The 17,777-nt window shown below is 40.3% G+C and overlaps 1 protein-coding gene across 11 annotated transcripts in view; it reads left to right on the top strand.

The window, feature by feature from the left end:
* Positions 1 to 17,777, top strand: part of LOC149262923 (uncharacterized) — a 302,883-nt gene that overhangs the window by 141,883 nt on the left and 143,223 nt on the right. For all 11 annotated transcript variants that reach the window (XM_089425435.1, XM_089425464.1, XM_089425465.1 and 8 more), the window contains exons 6-11: positions 14,381 to 14,513; positions 14,631 to 14,767; positions 15,130 to 15,204; positions 15,297 to 15,413; positions 15,609 to 15,713; positions 15,895 to 16,035. In XM_089425435.1, the coding sequence (XP_089281561.1) occupies positions 14,381 to 14,513; positions 14,631 to 14,767; positions 15,130 to 15,204; positions 15,297 to 15,413; positions 15,609 to 15,713; positions 15,895 to 16,035 (708 nt within the window). The remainder of the gene's footprint in view (positions 1 to 14,380; positions 14,514 to 14,630; positions 14,768 to 15,129; positions 15,205 to 15,296; positions 15,414 to 15,608; positions 15,714 to 15,894; positions 16,036 to 17,777) is intronic.

Genomic DNA, 17,777 nt, shown 5'->3' with positions numbered 1-17,777 from the left:
TTCCTTCTCTGCCCTGTTGGCGCTGCCTTAGTTTAGGAAGACTCTCCCTTACTCTTCTTCCTTGGGCACTGGGTCGCATAATGACCCACTCTCCACAGTGGAAGCACTTGATCTTGGAGAGATCTTTCTTCTTCCGCTTCTCTTGCTTTCCCTTAGATGCTAGGGCCACATCTTCCTCCTCCTGCTGAAGTTTGATCCCTTTGCTGCTGCTACCTGTCTTCGACTGCCGTCTGATCTCTTCCTGGCGAAGAGCTGCAAACATCTCATCCCAAGGTAGGAGAGTCCCTCTGCCCAGGATACTCTGGACAAACACTTCCCAATCTTCTGAGATAGCATTCAGGGCTGTCCTCACCATAAGCTCCTGATCCGTTGTCGCTTCTATAGCAGTCAACTAGTTTCGGATCTCATTCAGTCCTTTGAGGAAGGTGTCAATTGATTGATCCTTCTTCATCTGATACGATCTCATCTGGTTCTCGAGCAACATTCTTCTCTGCACAGAAGTATGTTGGTACAGGTTTTTGAGAGCCTCCCACATCTCAACTGCCGTTTCCTTCTCGGCTATATGTGGTACCACATGATCCTTGACCTCGTCAAGGATAATGCACTTGGCCCTCGCCATTGCCTCTTCATACTTGTCGTTATCATTGGGGTCGACTAGGATAGCTATAACCTTCAAGGCGAAGTACTTGACACGATTCCTGTCAAAGACTGATAAGATTCTGGCCTTCCAGACTGCGAAGTTCAATGCCCTGTCCAGTCTGTCTTGGTCTCTTACCCCATGTAGTGCCATGACACTCCTCTACTTCCCTCCTGGAAGTTCTCGGTTCGACTCCTCTGAGTCTCTATTTCCCGTCTGGAAGTTCTCTTCTGGACTCCCTCTGAGTCCTGATTTCCCTCCTGGAAATCCTTCTACCGCTTGTCGAGAAGTCCCCTACTCTGATCGTCTTGTGCAATTGCACTGCTGATCCAGGTTCCTCGGCTAGAAACCCTCGGTAACAACTCCTCTGGCCCTGCTTTGTCAAGTACTGTTCTAACTACAGTACCTCACCAGCTCCACTCTGCAATATTTCTGCAGCCTTCTAGACTCTAACAACTGCCTCTCTGTGAACTGCGTTAGCCCCTCTCTACCCCACGTTGGCTCTGCGTCACCCCAGATGGGTTTGCGTCAGCCCTGGGATGCCCTGCGTCAGTCCTCTGGCCCTCTGCGTCAGCAACTCTGACCTTTCTGAGGCTCTGTGCAACTCCCAGCTTCTTCTGCGTGGCTCTGGCTGGCACTACGTCACACTTCTTGGCTTCTGCGCTGTTAGAAACAACTTTTGTCACCTCGGGACAACTGTTTTCTACTGCTATTGCTCCGCCCCGCTGATGTCTTTTGTCCTCCTGTGATCTGCTATCACGCTCTGATACCATGTTGAAGTTTCTTACTTTACTTAGTTTAAAAACCCTTCATTTCCTTTTTCTGATTTATTTCTACCTACTTGTTATTTTTCTTTAACAAGTTATTTACAAAGTAAATACTGAAAATAAACTGCAGTGCATGCTCAACATATTACAGATCAACAACTAAAACAAACAAGAACAACCACACCACATGACACCATTATTTTTGGACCAATGTCCCCGGAAAAACCCAATGCAGGAAAATCGGTGCAGTGATTTGAGGGTTTTCTTATTAAGCAATATCAGAGTACAATCTGGGTGCCGAAACTGGCCTACCCAACAGAGAATTTCCTTAGCAGCTATATCTCACAGTTTGAGAGAAATCTCTTGGCTGAAACCCCGGAAAATCCTTCCGGCAGCTCCTCAGCACAAAACTGCTTTGCAACCCCAGCGTCTGCCCAAACTAGACTGCGTCAGCCCCTCTTTGTCTCACGCTGGCCCTGCGTCAGCCTTTCTAGGCCTACGTCAGCCCCAGGAGGCCCTACGTCAACTCTGGGAGCCTCTGCGTCAGCTGCGCTAGCCCCTCTGGTGCTCTGCGCAGCACTTGGCTGCCTCTGCGTGGCCCTGTGTGAGCCCTTGCTGGCTCTGCGTCACCCTCCTTGGCTGCTGCGCTGCTCTCCCGGCATAATCTCTGCCTTCTCTGTACTTGATGGACCTCAGCTACTCTCCCGATCACTGATTCTATCTCTCTTAGCAAGCCCCGCTCTAGAGAATAGAATGACTGATCATCTGGTGTGTGCTCCAAGTGACCCTCAAGCCTCCTCTTATACTTTTCATGTTGACATATCAACGGTCGAGATTAATTCCCTAATCAACGGATAAGATTAGATCTGGCTTGATCCATGTCTTTTGGACCATTCTAACACAGATTCATATTAATACACATTAATATTTTATTTTCCCTAAGTTTAGACTTAGGGACTCCATTAAAAATATTAATTATTTTAATATCTCTTGATCTATTTAGAATCTGCCCAAACCCTTTCTGGGTATTGGAGATCTCATGTGCCCCAACCTCTCCACCAAATTTCGTGGCTAGAGCGCATCCGATGCTACCCCAAATCAACGACTGATAAGCAGTAATGTCGATGGAGAAAAAGAATTAAATGAGCTGTGGCATAAGAGGATGGTACACTTACATCATGGGGCATTACGGATGTTCAAGGAAATTGTTACGGGGGTCCCAATGCTTACTGCCAAGCATGATGATACATGTAGAGGCTGCGTGCTAGGCAAGTATGCCAAAGCAGAATATTCTAGAAGCAACAATAGAGCTAAGAGTGTATTGGGGTTAATACACTAAGACATTTGCAGTCTGATGTCTACAAGGGCCATTAGTGGCGCTGAGTATTTTGTTACCTTCATAGATGACCATTCCAGGAAAACTTGGATCTATTTTTTGAGAACCAAGGATGAGGTCTTTGATCGGTTTAAAGAGTTTAAGGCTCTAGTGGAAAACCTGACATGAGGGAAGATTAAGATATTGCACTCGGAAAATGGCAAAGAATATACAAATAAGAACTTCACTGGTTTCTGTTCAAGGGAAGGGATCCGAAGAGAATGGACAACACCCTATAATCCAAAACAGATTGGAGTTGTAGAAAGGAGGAATAGAACTATTGTTGGAGCAACAAAGGCGATGTTATATGATCAGAATCTACCCAAGTTTTTATGGGCAGAAGCATGCAACATGGCTGTACACATTCAGAACAGGACTCCTCACAGGGCTTTAGGAAAGAAGACGCTAGAGGGAGTTTTCATGGGAAAGAATCTAGAAGTAAGTCACCTTAGGATATTTGGAAGTGTATCTTATTGCCATATTCCAGAAGAGAAGCGAAGTAAGTTAGAGCACACTGCCGATGTTGGGTATCTAGTAGGTTACAACGAGACTTCAAAGGTGTATCGGATCTACATTCCGAGCAATAGGAAGATTGTAGTAAGGCGGGATGTAAAGTTCATGGAAGATAGAGCCTTCAGGAAATCTCGTGAGATGCCGTTTGAAGAACAGGATGAGGATGCTCCTCTAGTCCAACAACAAGGATCAGATTTGGTAGGAAGACAAGTGTCTGGTTCAAGCACGATAACCAGTACTAGCATCTCCTCAAGAAAAGAGGAGCCAAGAGTGTCATAGCAGGTACAACAACAGGAAGAGGAACAGACGGAACCTCCCACCACCAGTGGAAGAAATAGCCGAGAAGTACGATAGACTCTGAGGGACGCAGAGGAATTCATTGGAGCTCCTAGAGTCGAGAAAAGGCAGTGTAGACAACTTGATAGGTACCAAACATTGATAGCTCAAGTCGAAGAACCCTCTAGTTTTCAAGAAGCTGTACAACACTAGGTATGGGTGGATGCCATGGTAGAAGAGTACAGTTCTATCATGGCAAATGATGTTTGGGAAATTGTACCAAGACCAGAGAACAAACTAGTTGTAGGTTTGAGATGGATCTACAAGATCAAGTATGTTGCAGATGGCAACGTAGACAAGTATAAGGCTAAGTTTGTCGCAAAAGGATATGCACAAAAGGAAGGAATAGACTATGTGGAAACCCTTGCCCTAGTAGCTCGGTATACCTCTATCAGATCCATTATATCCCTTGCTACACAGATGGGATGGGAGATTCACCAAATGGATGTCAAGACAACGTTCTTGAATGGAGTGATAGAAGAAGAGGTATATATCGAACAGCCAGAAGGTTTCAAAATGCAGGAATTTACAAGGTGAGTTCCTCAGATAGAAAACCAAAGGACACGACTCACAAACAGATCACAGATCAATACGCCAGTATTCTTGACGTGGTTTAAACCCTCAAAGAGGGAAACAGTCCACGGCGTGAGCCAATGCGACCACTTTAGGCAATTTATTAATAAAAGAAAGAAAATTTACATAAGCTTCTTTCATGAACGGTCACCCTACAAATGACCTTCCATGCTCTTTAAATAGAGATCATGGACCAATCGGGTGTTAAACCACGGATCAAGTGTTGGTAATGCCAAGGAGAGAATGAACCGTCGGATTACTTCATGTCTAGAACGTATCATGACCGTCGGATTGTAAGTTACAAATGTACATAGTAAAGAAACACACTTTACCTAACTCTACACTAGACCAAGTTATACTTAACTATTTCCTATATGTCGGAATATCCTAACACCCTCCCTTAAGAACAACTTGGGATAGGATTGAAGGATGTACAAATATGACAAAATAGGAGAAGGAAGGAGGCATTAGAGCCTATCCCCCCTTAGTGACACCTTCCTGAACTCCAACCATAAATCGAAGTTTAGTAAACTTCGCCTCTATGAGAGCCTTTGTAAAGATGTCTGCAACTTGATCATCGGTTGAACAATATTGCACTTCAAGAACATGGTCATGAATGAGCTTTCTAATGAAGTGCATGTGTAGTTCAATGTGTTTGCTACGCCAATGTTGGACTGGATCTTTGCATAGTTGAATGGCACTTTGATTATCACACCAAAGTGTAGTCGGATGCTGCTGCTGAAAGCCAAACTCTGATAGGATCTGACGAAGCCACATGGCTTCCTTACTAGTTTGTACGGTGCCACGATACTCTGCTTCTGCTGAATAAAGAGAAATGGCACTTTGTTTCTTGCAAGCCCATGTAATAGGTCCAGAACGAAGAGTGAAGACATAACCTGCATTAGACTTCTGATCATCAGGGTCACTAGCCCAATCGGAATCAGTGAAACCAACAAATAGAGGAGATGTTTTTGCACTGTAATGAATCCCAAACTGAACTATACCTCGAACATAACGAAGTATTCTTTTAGCTGCTTTCTAATGACTTTCATGTGGGTTTTGCATAAACCGACCAATAAGGCTAATAACAAAGGAAAGGTCGGGACGAGTATGGGTCAGATACAAAATTTTTCCTACAAGCTGACGGTATAAGGTAGCATCAATTTCAGGGGAAGTACAAGTGACTGAAAGTTTGGCTCCAGACTGAAAGGGAGAAGGGGTTGGCTTACAGTCTTCCATGTGAAAGTGGCATAGAAGATCACAGGCATACTTGGACTGGGAAAGGGAAATACCTTCCTTGGATTGCAAGACTTGAAGACCAAGAAAATAATGCAAGTGTCCTAAGTCTGTCATTTCAAACTGCTTTTTAAGGCTGGACTTTACATGGTTTATAAGGTTGGGTTCACTACTAGTAAGGATAAGATCATCAACATAAAGAACGAGAATGATAAGAGACTTACCCACTTTCTTGTTGTAGACAGTATTGTTGGAATGACACCTAGAAAAGCCAGTATCTAAAAGAAAGCTATCCATTTTGGCATACCAAGCTCGAGGGGCTTGCTTGAGACCATAAAGGGATTTCTTAAGCCGACATACAAGGCTAGAGTCTGTTTGTATAAAGCTAGGAGGTTGTTCCATATAGATTTCTTCATGCAAGTCCCCATGCAAGAAGGTGGATTTAACATCCATCTGATGGACGTCCCATTTGAAAGAGGCAGCAAGGGAAAGAACAAGGCAGATAGAGTTCATTTTGGCAACAGGGGAGAAGGTTTCAGTATAGTCAATGCCTTCAACTTGTGAAGAACCCTTAGCAACAAGACGAGCTTTCTGTTTATCAACTTTTCCATTTGGTCCATACTTGGTTTTGTAAACCCATCTGCATCTAACAAGTCTTCGTCCCTTTGGAAGAGGAACAAGATCCCATGTATCATTTGCCAATAATGAACGATATTCTTCATTCATAGCTGCGTCTCAGTCTGGATGGCTTGAAGTTTCTGCAAAGGTGCCAGGATCACAATTCGCTGAAGCTTGAGCTAGTAAAGAAGAGGCTCTATCGAACTGAGAACGTGTACATCGCTGATCTGTAGGATCACCTGCAAGAGCACCTGCTGCATCTCGAGTAGCACAGACCCATTTTGGAAGATGAGGAGCTGAAGGAGGATCCTGAGAAGGTGGGGGAGGATTGTCATCCTCACTGTCATCATCTGAAGAAGAAATATTTTTAGAAGTAGAAGGGATAGAGAGAGGTGGCACATCCGCCGAACTAGGCTTGTAGGCCGATATATTTTTAGAAAACTTTACATCTCTTCTAATGATAACATTTTTGGACTTAAGTGGAATAAGTCTATATCCTTTGACATCTTCAGAATATCCAACAAAAATACATTTTTCACTCTTAGGTTGTAAGGCTTTATGTTTCTCATCGGGAATATGGGCCCATGCTTCACTTCCAAAAACACAAAAAGTGACTTACATCTGGTTTAATTGAGCTCCATGCTTCTTCTGGAGTGACATTCTTTAAAACCTTAGTAGGAGTGCGATTTACTATGTAATTTGCACAATTAATTGCTTCTGCCCAAAAATTAAGACTAAGTCCTTTAGATTGAAGCATACAATTAGCCATTTCCTTTAAGGTGCGATTCTTCCTTTCGGCTACACCATTTTGTTGTGGAGTATATGGAACAATATGTTACATTTGAATTCCATGCTCAGTGCAAAAGTTGATGAATTTGTTGTTAACATATTCTCCGCCATTATCAGATCTTAGCTTAAGAATTTGATGTCCAGATTGTTTCTCAACAAAGGCCTTAAAGGCCAAGAACATGTTAAATACTTCACTCTTGAGTTTAAGAAGTATACCCAAGAGTGTCTGGAGAAATCATCAATGAAAGTTAAGAAATACTTGTTGCAAGAGAACGAAACAACTGGAAGTGGACCACATAAATCACTATGCACAAGCTGCAAAAGGGTTGAGGCGTGCCAAGATGCATGTTTTTCAAAACTATCACGATGATGTTTTCCGAGTACACATCCGGAACTTACACCATCTCTGCAAGATACCATAGGAAGACCTGTCAACATATTTTCTTTACATAGATTTTGAAGGGAGCAATAGTTTAAGTGACCAAATCGCTCATGCCAAAGTTTTCTCATTACATCATTATGAGCAACAAATACCGTGGGAAGAGTTGATGACCCAAAGTTTTTAAACTTATACAACCTTGTAGAATCATTAGTAATGCTAGTAGCTAAAATCTGTCTAGGATTTCTTAGGTCCTTAATTACAACACCATGAGGTGAAAATTCAATGATTTTACCTTCCCCTGAATGAGTTATCCGATATACAGATAGAAGGTTGCAGGATAAGGTTGGAACACATAATACATCATTAAATTGACCATTGTCGAGATGAACAGTTCTAGTACCTACAACACTAAGAGATCTATCATCACCAACATATATATTTTTGGTGTTACAATCATTTAAAGAAGAAAACATGGCTTTGTTTTTGGCCATGTGATAAAAAACTCCAAAATCAATGAGCCACTCATGAGAATGAGAAGAAGAAGACACATTTAGTGCATAAACAGACTGAGATGCTTGACAACCACATGTAGAAAGTGCTATTCTTGAAGATGAAGTTGAAGTTGAAGAGTGCTTCCAAGGCTTCCATCTGCTTAAAGCATTTGGATTCTAAGTGGCCATCTCGATTACAAAAGTGGCAATGTCTATCAGTCTTTTTCCGTTTGTTTTTATTTGCCTTGTCATTTTGTTGAAATGATTTTTCATTTTGAGACTGAAATTGCTTAGGATCCTTGTTTGGTTTAGGACCATTCTTTTTTGGATACTGCTTCTTAGGATTCTTTGAATTTGGTTGTTGGTGGGTGGCTAAGGCTTTCTTAGAAGAGTTTTCAAGATTAAGAAGACCAAGATGTAAGAGTTTTTCTTGTTCTCTTATTAAAGAATCATAAAAGACATCAAAAGAGGGGGACTTGTAGTCTTGTCCTTGAGAAATAAAGGCTTCTCTAATAGAATAGAAGGTGGAAACAAACACAGAGTAGGTTGGTCCCAACTTAGTAAGAATGGAATAGATAAGGCTACCATCTTCTTTCTTAACCTTAACACCTTCCAAGAGAAGTCTAAGGGTCTTGAACTTGGACAAAAAATCTTCAATGGAAGAAAAATTATTGGGGTCCAACGTAAGCATCTCATTTTCGAGTTGATGGGCTCTAATTTCATTTTTAATTCCAAAAACTTTAGTGAGTTGTTTCATTGCTTGATTAAGGGTATCAAGTTCTGCGATATGGAATTTAAGGTCTGGAGAAGTAGACATCCCTATCAACCTACGTGCTTGATCTTGCCTATTTTCCCATTTGGCTGCCTTGTCTTCATCTTTAGGTTTAGTTTCTTGTCCTGAGGCTATTCTGTAAAGACCTTTACTTCTAAGTAAATCCAAAATGTAGGACCACCATTGGAAGTAGTTGGTGCTGTCAAGAATAACTTGGCATGACTTTCCATTTTAACAGAAATTGAAGCTGTAGATGCTGAAACTAAGTGTTCCAATGGAAAGATCTCGAAAAATTAGGCTGATTAAAAAAAACGGCTTCCAGATGAAGAAGTTATGGCTTTTTGAAGAAAAGTTGTTAAAGATGCTGACGAAGTGCGTGAATATGCGGAAGTGAATGATAATGTTATATATATATTTTTTTAAATATCCCCCCTTTCCAAGCTTAATCTAGTTAGCTCACTTTAAAAAAAATTATGTGACCCACTTTTATAAATAAGTGTAAGTCACTTTTACAATGGTACTTTATGAGCTACCCATTAAATTGTAACTTATATAAAAGATAAAGAGACTTTAGAATTATAAGTGACTCACTTTTTATAATGGGTGAGAGTATTTTTACATAAAGTAACTTTAAAACATAAGATACATGTGCTTTTTGAAAAAGTAACACAACAAAAAGAAAGACTTGAATTCAAGACCTCTATTTTCATAAAGTAACTTTGGATCAAGTGAGCTAGTTTAAAAGGTTAGTAATTTTTGGAAAAGAGGAAGTTTTTTTTTTTTTTTTTTTTTAATTAGTCACTGAAACTTTGGAGTGCATGCTTACTTGAAAAACTTTTTTTGCCTAAAAAAAAAAACCACACAACCCAACATAGACATACAAAAAAAACCAAACCTTATGGCTTGAAGTTAGCTTTCACTGGAAACTAAATATTTTCCTCAATGTTTCTGATTTTCCGAGATCACACTAAGGCACGGCGGAAAAGAGCATACGCATGAGAAAAATCCTCCCTTTCTGTTTTTGATTTGCCCAAATCGCACAGAGTTGCGAGGCAAAGAGCATACACAAAAATGAAAGGTACAGATCCGGTAATAAAAAACATAGAGCTAAATAAACCAAATAAACAGAGAGATGAATAACTAGAACTGCAAATAAAGACTGTATACCTCCAGATCTTGAAAATGACGTAACTAGGGCTACCAAAAACCTTTTTGCATGAAACGAAAGGGGTTCCTCACTAGAACAGATGCTCCTAACACAATAGAGCAGTCCTCTCGGCCCGAAAGCAGTCATAAACAATAGATCTAGGAAACGACAGTCAGATGCAGTTGTACCGACTTCGGATTTGGATCACCAACAGATGTGGCCCTCAAATAGCTCTGATACCATGTAGGAATTTACAAGGTAATTTCCTCAGATAGAAAACCAAAGGACACTGCTCACAAACAGATCACATATCAATACACCAGTATTCTTGACGTGGTTAAAACCCTCAAAGAGGGAAACAGTCCATGGCCTGAGCCAACGCGGCCACTTCAGACAATTTATTAATAAAAAAAAGAAAATTTACATAAGCTTCTCTCATGAACGGTCACCCTACAAATGACCCTCCATGCTCTTTAAATAGAGATCATGGACCAATCGGGTGTTAAGCCACGGATAAGTGTCGGTAATACCGAGGAGAGAATGAATCGTCAGATCACTTCATGTAGAGAACATATCGTGACCGTTGGATTGTAAGTTACAAATGTACATAGTAAAGAAACACACTTTACCTAACTCTACACTAGACCAAGTTATACTTAACTATTTCCTATGTGTCGGAATATCCTAACACGAAACACATGAAAAGAGAACTCATGTGTGCAAGTTGAAGAAAGTCTTGTATGGGCTAATACAAGCACCCAGAGCTTGGTATGGTCGAATTGACAACTACTTACAACAGTTGGGATTCATCAAAAGCAATGCCGATCCCAATCTTTATTATCTGCTGGTAGAAGGTGAGCCGTTAATTCTGGTATTATATGTGGATGATCTATTTTTGACATGATCATCCAGACTCATAGAGGATTGTAAGAAGAACCTAGAAACTGAGTTTGATATGAAGGATTTGGGGCTAATGCACTATTTTTTGGGATTGGAAGTTTCGCAGCAAGATGGTGAAATCTTCCTTGGCCAAGGAAGATATGCATGAGAAATTTTGAAAAGATTCAAAATGCAGGATTGTCGACCTATGGCTACGCCTATGATTACCAATTGGAAGAAAATAGATGCTTCAGGAGACAAGGAAGTGGACCTCACCTTATACGGACAACTCCTTCGGTCACTTATGTATCTGGTCAACACCATGCCAGACTTGTGTTATGCTGCCAACACCCTTAGTCAGTTCAAGGTGGAACCAAAAAGGGTGCAATGGGCGGAAACAAAGCACATTCTCAAGTATGTGCAGGGAACATTCAATTTTGGATTAAGGTACACCAAGGGCAATGATATCGAATTGAGTGGATTCACTGATGTAGATTGGGCAGGAAGTTCAGTAGACAGGAAAAGTACCACTGGGTATTGCTTCGGTATTGGATCTGGGATGACCTCCTGGTGCAGTAAGAAGCAGAAGTTTGTAGCTCTGAGCTCTGTTGAAGCTGAGTACATGGCAGCTAGCAAAGCAACATGTGAAGCTATATGGCTCAAGAAATTGCTTGTAAATCTATTCAGGAGAAGGATGGAAGCGACAAGGATCTTATGTGATAATCAGAGTTGTATCAAGCTCTCTAAAAATCCAGTATTTCATGATCGCTCCAAACACATCGATATTCGGTGTCACTTTATTAGACTCTGTGTTCAACATGGAGCGGTACAGTTGGAGTACACTCCCATAGGAAATCAGGTGGCAGACATACTCACCAAGGCTCTGGGAAGAGCAAAGTTTGTTCAATTTTGGGAACAAATGGGTATGTTGGAAAATCCCTTTCAATAGAATGATGCAACATTTGAGAGGGAGCTGTAGTACAGATGCAACAGTGGTAGTGGCAATGTCATGGGCAGTAGTACAGAAGCAACAACAACACAATATTGGTGGCAACAACAGTGCAGAAAGGAGGTTCTTCAAAATAGAGAAGCATGCAGGTAGACTTTGTTGCTAGAGCACTTTCCTCGCTAAGAGGGAGTGTTATTTTTTGATAGCGTCGGAAGTGCTCTAGCCTTGAAAATTGGTGGAGAGGCTAAGGCAAATGAGTTCTAAAGAACCCAGAAATCGTTTAGTGAAATTCCACCCGGTTTGTATTTTCTTAAAAAAATTAATATTTTTAATGGAGTTCCTAAGTCTAAACTTAGGAAAATTAAAATATTAATGGGTATTAATCAAAATATGGGTGAGAATGATCGAGAAGGTGGATCAAGTCATGTTTTAATCTTAGCCATTGATTAGAGCCTTAATCTCAGCCGTTGAAGACTCAACATGAAAAGTATAAGATGGAGGCTTGGGGTTCACTTGGTGACACACAGAGTTGATCGGTCAGTTCGATTTTTCTAGGGTAGGGTTTGCTAAGGAATTTGAACCAGTGATCAAGCAGCGAGGATCAGAGGCAACACTGGAAGGAAGTGATTTCTAGTTCCAGTGAATACACAAAGAAGGATAATAGAGCCAGTGCTGGTCCAAGAAGGGACAATGCAGCAACTGAAGGAGATTGACATAGAGGGTCAACGCAGAATCTGGAGGAGGTTGACGCAGAAGTGCTGGGGATGAGCAGAGTTCAGTGCCGGGAATCACAGTGGTTGATTGGTAGGAGAAATCTTGATTTCTCAGCAGCAAAAATAGCAGTAATCAAGGTTGATGCAGTGAGAGGGAGCCTCCACGCAGAAATCACGCAGAGGCTGCGTAGGCTCACGCAGGGACTGTAAAGTGGGCTAGGGACAGAGCAAAATCTCTAGAATCAGTGTGAGGGAATTCTCAGTTATCTTCTCTGAGTGGATTGTCGTTTTTCTCTAGGGCATCCAAATTGTATTAAGATATTTACTGCCAATAATAAGAATCCTCATATCTGCTGCACCGGTTTTCCCACATTGGGTTTTTCCGGGGACAATTGTCCAAAAACAAGTGTGTCAATGTGATTGTTCATATGCTGATGTTTCTCTTGCCTTTTAATTTCTAGTTCCTAATCTGTGAACTCTGCAACTGAATATATTTTGGTATTTGCTGAAGTATTGGTGAATAACTTATTATAAATAAGTAGGAGAAATAAATCAATTATTGCAGCAAATTCACATTCCCCACTTTCTTGACTAATGAAATATGACAATGTGCATTATGCATAGCAAGTCTCATAAGCGTAATCGTCAATAAGAGTGAGCTGAACAAATGTAGAGAGCATGTTTGGCCAAATTTCCATGGAAAACTATAGATATTATCTGTGGAACTGTTCACTGTGATAAGCATCACAAGTGAAAAATACCCTCTAGTTAACACTTCATGTCGGGGGGTGAAATGTATATCCATGTCACCTAGATCACACCTCTGAGTGGTCTGATTTTAGAGATGGCCTTTTATGTTGAGCTCTTTCTTGAGTTAAGAGATGGTCTTATTGTTTGACCTTCATATTCACGTAGACACTGTGTGCATGCCCATAGGATTCCACTTGGTCAGTTTTAGGTGGGATTCCATAGACTTCAGATTATGACAAATCATCACTTCCTGTGGCGAGATAGGGTTTTCCAATTGTGTCACTTTTAGGAGTGAGAGACAAAGGAATATCTCATTTTTCGGTGCCCTATCTATGATGATATCAAAGCGAAATATTATTGCCTGCTCTAGGACTTGGGGAAATCAGTTTCCACTTCTTTTTTTGGTGATCCTGACCAGAGATGTCTTCCTCTCTTCATGAGGGAAGTTTTTAGACATGGAAAGTTAAGGAGTCATCATTATGAAGGCTTCATTAAAAAGTCCTGATTGGTTGGTTGAAGTGTGGTTTCCCCAGGTGTTGTATCTGCATGACCATAATGCGTATAAAAGGTCCTTTTTCCAAATTGAATTATCATTACCAGTGGAGACATCATTCTGTCCTGTGCTTTCATATCTACATTGTATTGGTCATGACTTCTGTACATATGTAAATAGACTGCTCTGTTGAATTCGATCATAATGCCATTCTCCATGTGAAAAGTATTCCTGTTTTCCTCTCCTATTATTTGTCATATCCATGCACATATTTTTCTCTTACACTGTTTCATTATTATTACTCCAAAATTGCAACCTTTGGAAGCCACATTTAACACTTCTTTCATACAAATATACATGCTTGTCTGGAAAATATGGCACATCCCATTGAGGGTGGGCTAGTGGGCTAGATACTTCATTTGTGCCAACAAAGGTGCCCACCGTAACAAAAAGTCTCTCTATAAAGAGTAAGCTTGTTTGGTTGGTGAGAAGGTAAAGTTTGCACTTTCCAAGTCTTGAAACATGTAACGATGCATGCCTGTAAATGTCGTGGAATTTGTGGGATGGAAATATAAGGGAACCTCGATTTCTTTTTGGGCTTCATGGATTTGAGAAATGATTGTCAGTATGCAATGGAAAAGGCTTCTCTATAATAAAATGGCTGGCCAGAAGGATATTGTGTCACAGAAGTTCTAAAGAAGCACAGTCACAGTCCATGAGTGCAATGAACAGAAAACATGTTTTTCTCCAATTAGGATCTGCACTTTTCAATCTGCATAGAATTTCAATTTTGTTATAGACATTTCTTCATTGGCTAGTTGCGATTGAGGAGATTGTATTCTTTCCTAAGGAAATATAAGTTTCACTGTTGGCTAGACAAAGCTGTGGTAATTACAATTGTCTTGAAGAACTTTCTTAGCTTACTGTTTAAAGTTTTCCCAATTCATGGCTGCTTTGCAGGTATCTATTTTGCAAGTTGCTACTAGAGAAAGAGTTTATATCATTGATCTAATAAAATTTTACAAGCATAACCGGGATGAATTGGATAACTTCATCAAAAGTATTTTTTATTCTCGTAACATTCTGAAGTTAGGTATGGTACATTCTTAGTGCTTCTGCAGTTTTGTTTAGTCAATATTGATCTCACAATGCTATCTAGAAAATGCAATAAATAATACTAATTGCTTGTTATGCTTGTGAACTTCTGAAGGTTATGCCTTGCATAATGATCTGAAGCAGCTGTTGCATTCATATGGGGACATGACATGCTTCCATTACTGTGAACCAATTTTGGACCTGCAAAGACTTCACAACCACTCGAAGGGAGGCCTCTCTGGCCTTGCGAAGGTGATTGTGGACAACATTTATGTTATTTCTATTCTAATCTTTTTTTGCATGACGATTTGAAGTTGCATGAACAGATAGACACACATTTAATTATCTGCATTATTCAATTATATACTTGTTTTGATATTGATAAGGTATGGCCACCTTGTGTAGCAACCATTTAATAAAATGCTGGTTATTGATTGGTAATGTTATAATGTATAGAAATTCTCAGGCTTAAGTTTGTTGATATTTTTTGCAATGCCTTTGGAAAGAGCAGCAATCCATTCTTCTTTGTGAAGTCTGTTATCTCAAAGTGACAAATCTGAAATCGTCTGAAGTCTGGACTGAATATATTTACCTTTCATCTTTGATTTAAGCAGATTACACTGGGGAGTTATTTGAGTAAGACAACACGCATGACCGACTGGGAACAGCGTCCCTTAAATTTAAGCCAGGTAGTAGTGTTCTTTCATTTGTCAACATATTCTTTATATTGTACATTCTTCATCAATAAACGAATTCTGATGTGTACACATTCCCTCATCAGCTGCATTATGCAGCCCTCGATGCAGTTGTCTTGATCTCTATATTCGATTTTGTTTCACGTGAAGCTTTGGCACTTGGAGAAGGGAATCGAGACTTATCTGATTGGATGTCGCATGTCGTAAGTTTAAAAAATTTCCTGTTTTATGTGCAGAACCCTACACTAATGTAAAATTTCAAATGCAACTCTTTGTGATTTCAATTTCATTATATCTTCTGTAACAGATGCATCTTAGCATCCTGAGTCCTGACATTGTTAATTTTGAAAGGCATTGAATCCTGGTTTGAAAGTGATTTTGGTATTGGTCAATTTCAGACACTCTTCGGCAGTAGATTAGGTCACAAGAAGTACCCGATAGTTGATGATCAGAAAGCTCAATCAATTGTTTCATTAGCAACGAATGAAGTGGATACTAAACTGGTATACAATGGACCTCTTGTTCAATTTTTAGCTTCTTTGACATGCATGTCACACTGAAATATTCTAATATATTCTCTTTACTAAATTGAAAGACTGAATATATTATTGGCAGTAACTTCAAGGCATTAATTGCTTTCATACTCTTGTAGATTGACAACGTTTTAGCCTATGTTCCCTGTAGATATCCTCGAGGTTTCTGGTTGCTGAAAATGAAAATCCAGTCCCAGACCATGCATCTAAAGTAATGGGTATTGCTGTCTCAGATGAAGATACAGAAATAAGTGGCAGTTTAGATATGGCACGTGCATTAAAAGAGGATCTAGTAAGTTTTAGGTTGTAAGCAGCTCTGACAAGTAGAATTGAAAAACATTGTGTTGTGTTGTCTAGACTTGATAGTTTTGATCTGTATTTATATAATTCGTTATATTTTGAGAATACTTTTAGTCTCTGGTATTTCAATCATATATATTAAAGCAATAGGATATGAGCTTTATGTACGCATACAACTGCAATTTTTGGTGAGTTTGGTTTGATGGCCCTGCAGATATCATCTTCTGTGCCTCTTTATTTTGTCCGGACATTGAGAAGATCTAGGAAATTAAAGAAGATATAAAGTGATGTGTGTTTTGTTTATAATATGATCCATTATTTGGTAGTACTTTTCATCATTAAAGATTATTTGAGCATGTCTGGGATCTATAATGTCATTTGAATTTGGGGTTGAATATTGAAAAAAGCTCCACAAAACTAATTGATGCAGAAATATATTAATTTTGTCATAGCCTTCAAATAGGAGGCACAACCTTGTCTTCGTTGGAAAAACTGAGAGGGGGGGTGAATTAATCTTTTGACAAATTTTCACGTAGTTAATCTTGAAACTGAATTCACATCACATAACCAATCATCCAAAATGTATGAATGCAGAGATTAAAGTGCAAATCAAAATCTAAAGAAGAAATACTTGAAGACGATCTTTAATTTATTACAATCTCTTGTAAGGACACCAATCCTTTGTTAGCACCAATTTACAAAAATTGTAGGGTCCAACTTGTCAAGAAGATGGTGACACCAATCCTCAGTAAGCATCAACTTACAGTAATTGTAGGGTCCAACCTGAACTCAATCTTCAATACACCAAAACATGGACTTCAAATTAAGCCTGAACTTGGCCTTCAAGACACTACAACTTGCCCGTCAAACCAGGCCTGAACTTGATCTTCAAATAGCAGAATGCAGCCCTGAAACTCGACCTTCAAACAACAGAAATCATCCCCTAAAACTCGGCCTTCACAGGGACAGAACTTGGCCCTCAAATCAGAATTGCAACTTGGCCTTAAGATAGGCCTGAAACTTGGCCTTCTTCTCACCAAAACTCGTCCTCCAAAGACACCTGTAGTCGACCCTCCAAAGACACCTATAGTGGTCCAATGAAGACCAACATAGGGCACAGAGGGCTTCCACCTATCACTGCAAGATGTCCATCTCCCACAATGAACACGGGCTAGGAGGACTGCCCGTCATTTATTGTAGAAGTCCTCCTCCACACACAAGTCTAGGGCTGCTCAACTGCTCCTCTGGTTCGTCAACCCTTGAGCTCAACAACTGCCACTCTAGCAACCATATAGGTCCATGAAGATGGTGCACACCAAGCTCCAACTTGGGCACTGTCACGCTGTCCTGCAGCAGACCATAAATGCCCAATCACGTTCACACTTGGTCCACTCTCACACTGCCCTCCAACATACCATGAGTGACCAATACTTGCTGTAGCATCTACCTCTGGCTAGCGCATCCTCATGTTTAGGAAACCCTCCTCTTGGCTGCCAACAAAATTCACTAATAGTCCTCTCCTAGGGCACCCATTGCTCCACTGCGGGATTTGCTCCTAGTTGGGGTTTCTAAACACTCAAGACAACCCCAACACATGGCTCCCATAGGCTGCAACAAATCTGTCCACACTAGGACCATCCAACTAGCAACAAATTTAACATAAAATCAACATTACCATATCTCAAATCTGTTGTCAAACTGTGGCCCCTGCGTGCAAAAACCCGGCCTATACCC

This window comes from Pinus tabuliformis, chromosome 6 (assembly GCF_031772625.1).
Source record: "Pinus tabuliformis cultivar Carrire ecotype Pingquan chromosome 6, CPIR1, whole genome shotgun sequence".
NCBI lineage: Eukaryota > Viridiplantae > Streptophyta > Pinopsida > Pinales > Pinaceae > Pinus > Pinus tabuliformis.
Note: the sequence above shows the minus strand (reverse complement) of the source record. Positions and strands in the feature narration are given on the sequence as shown.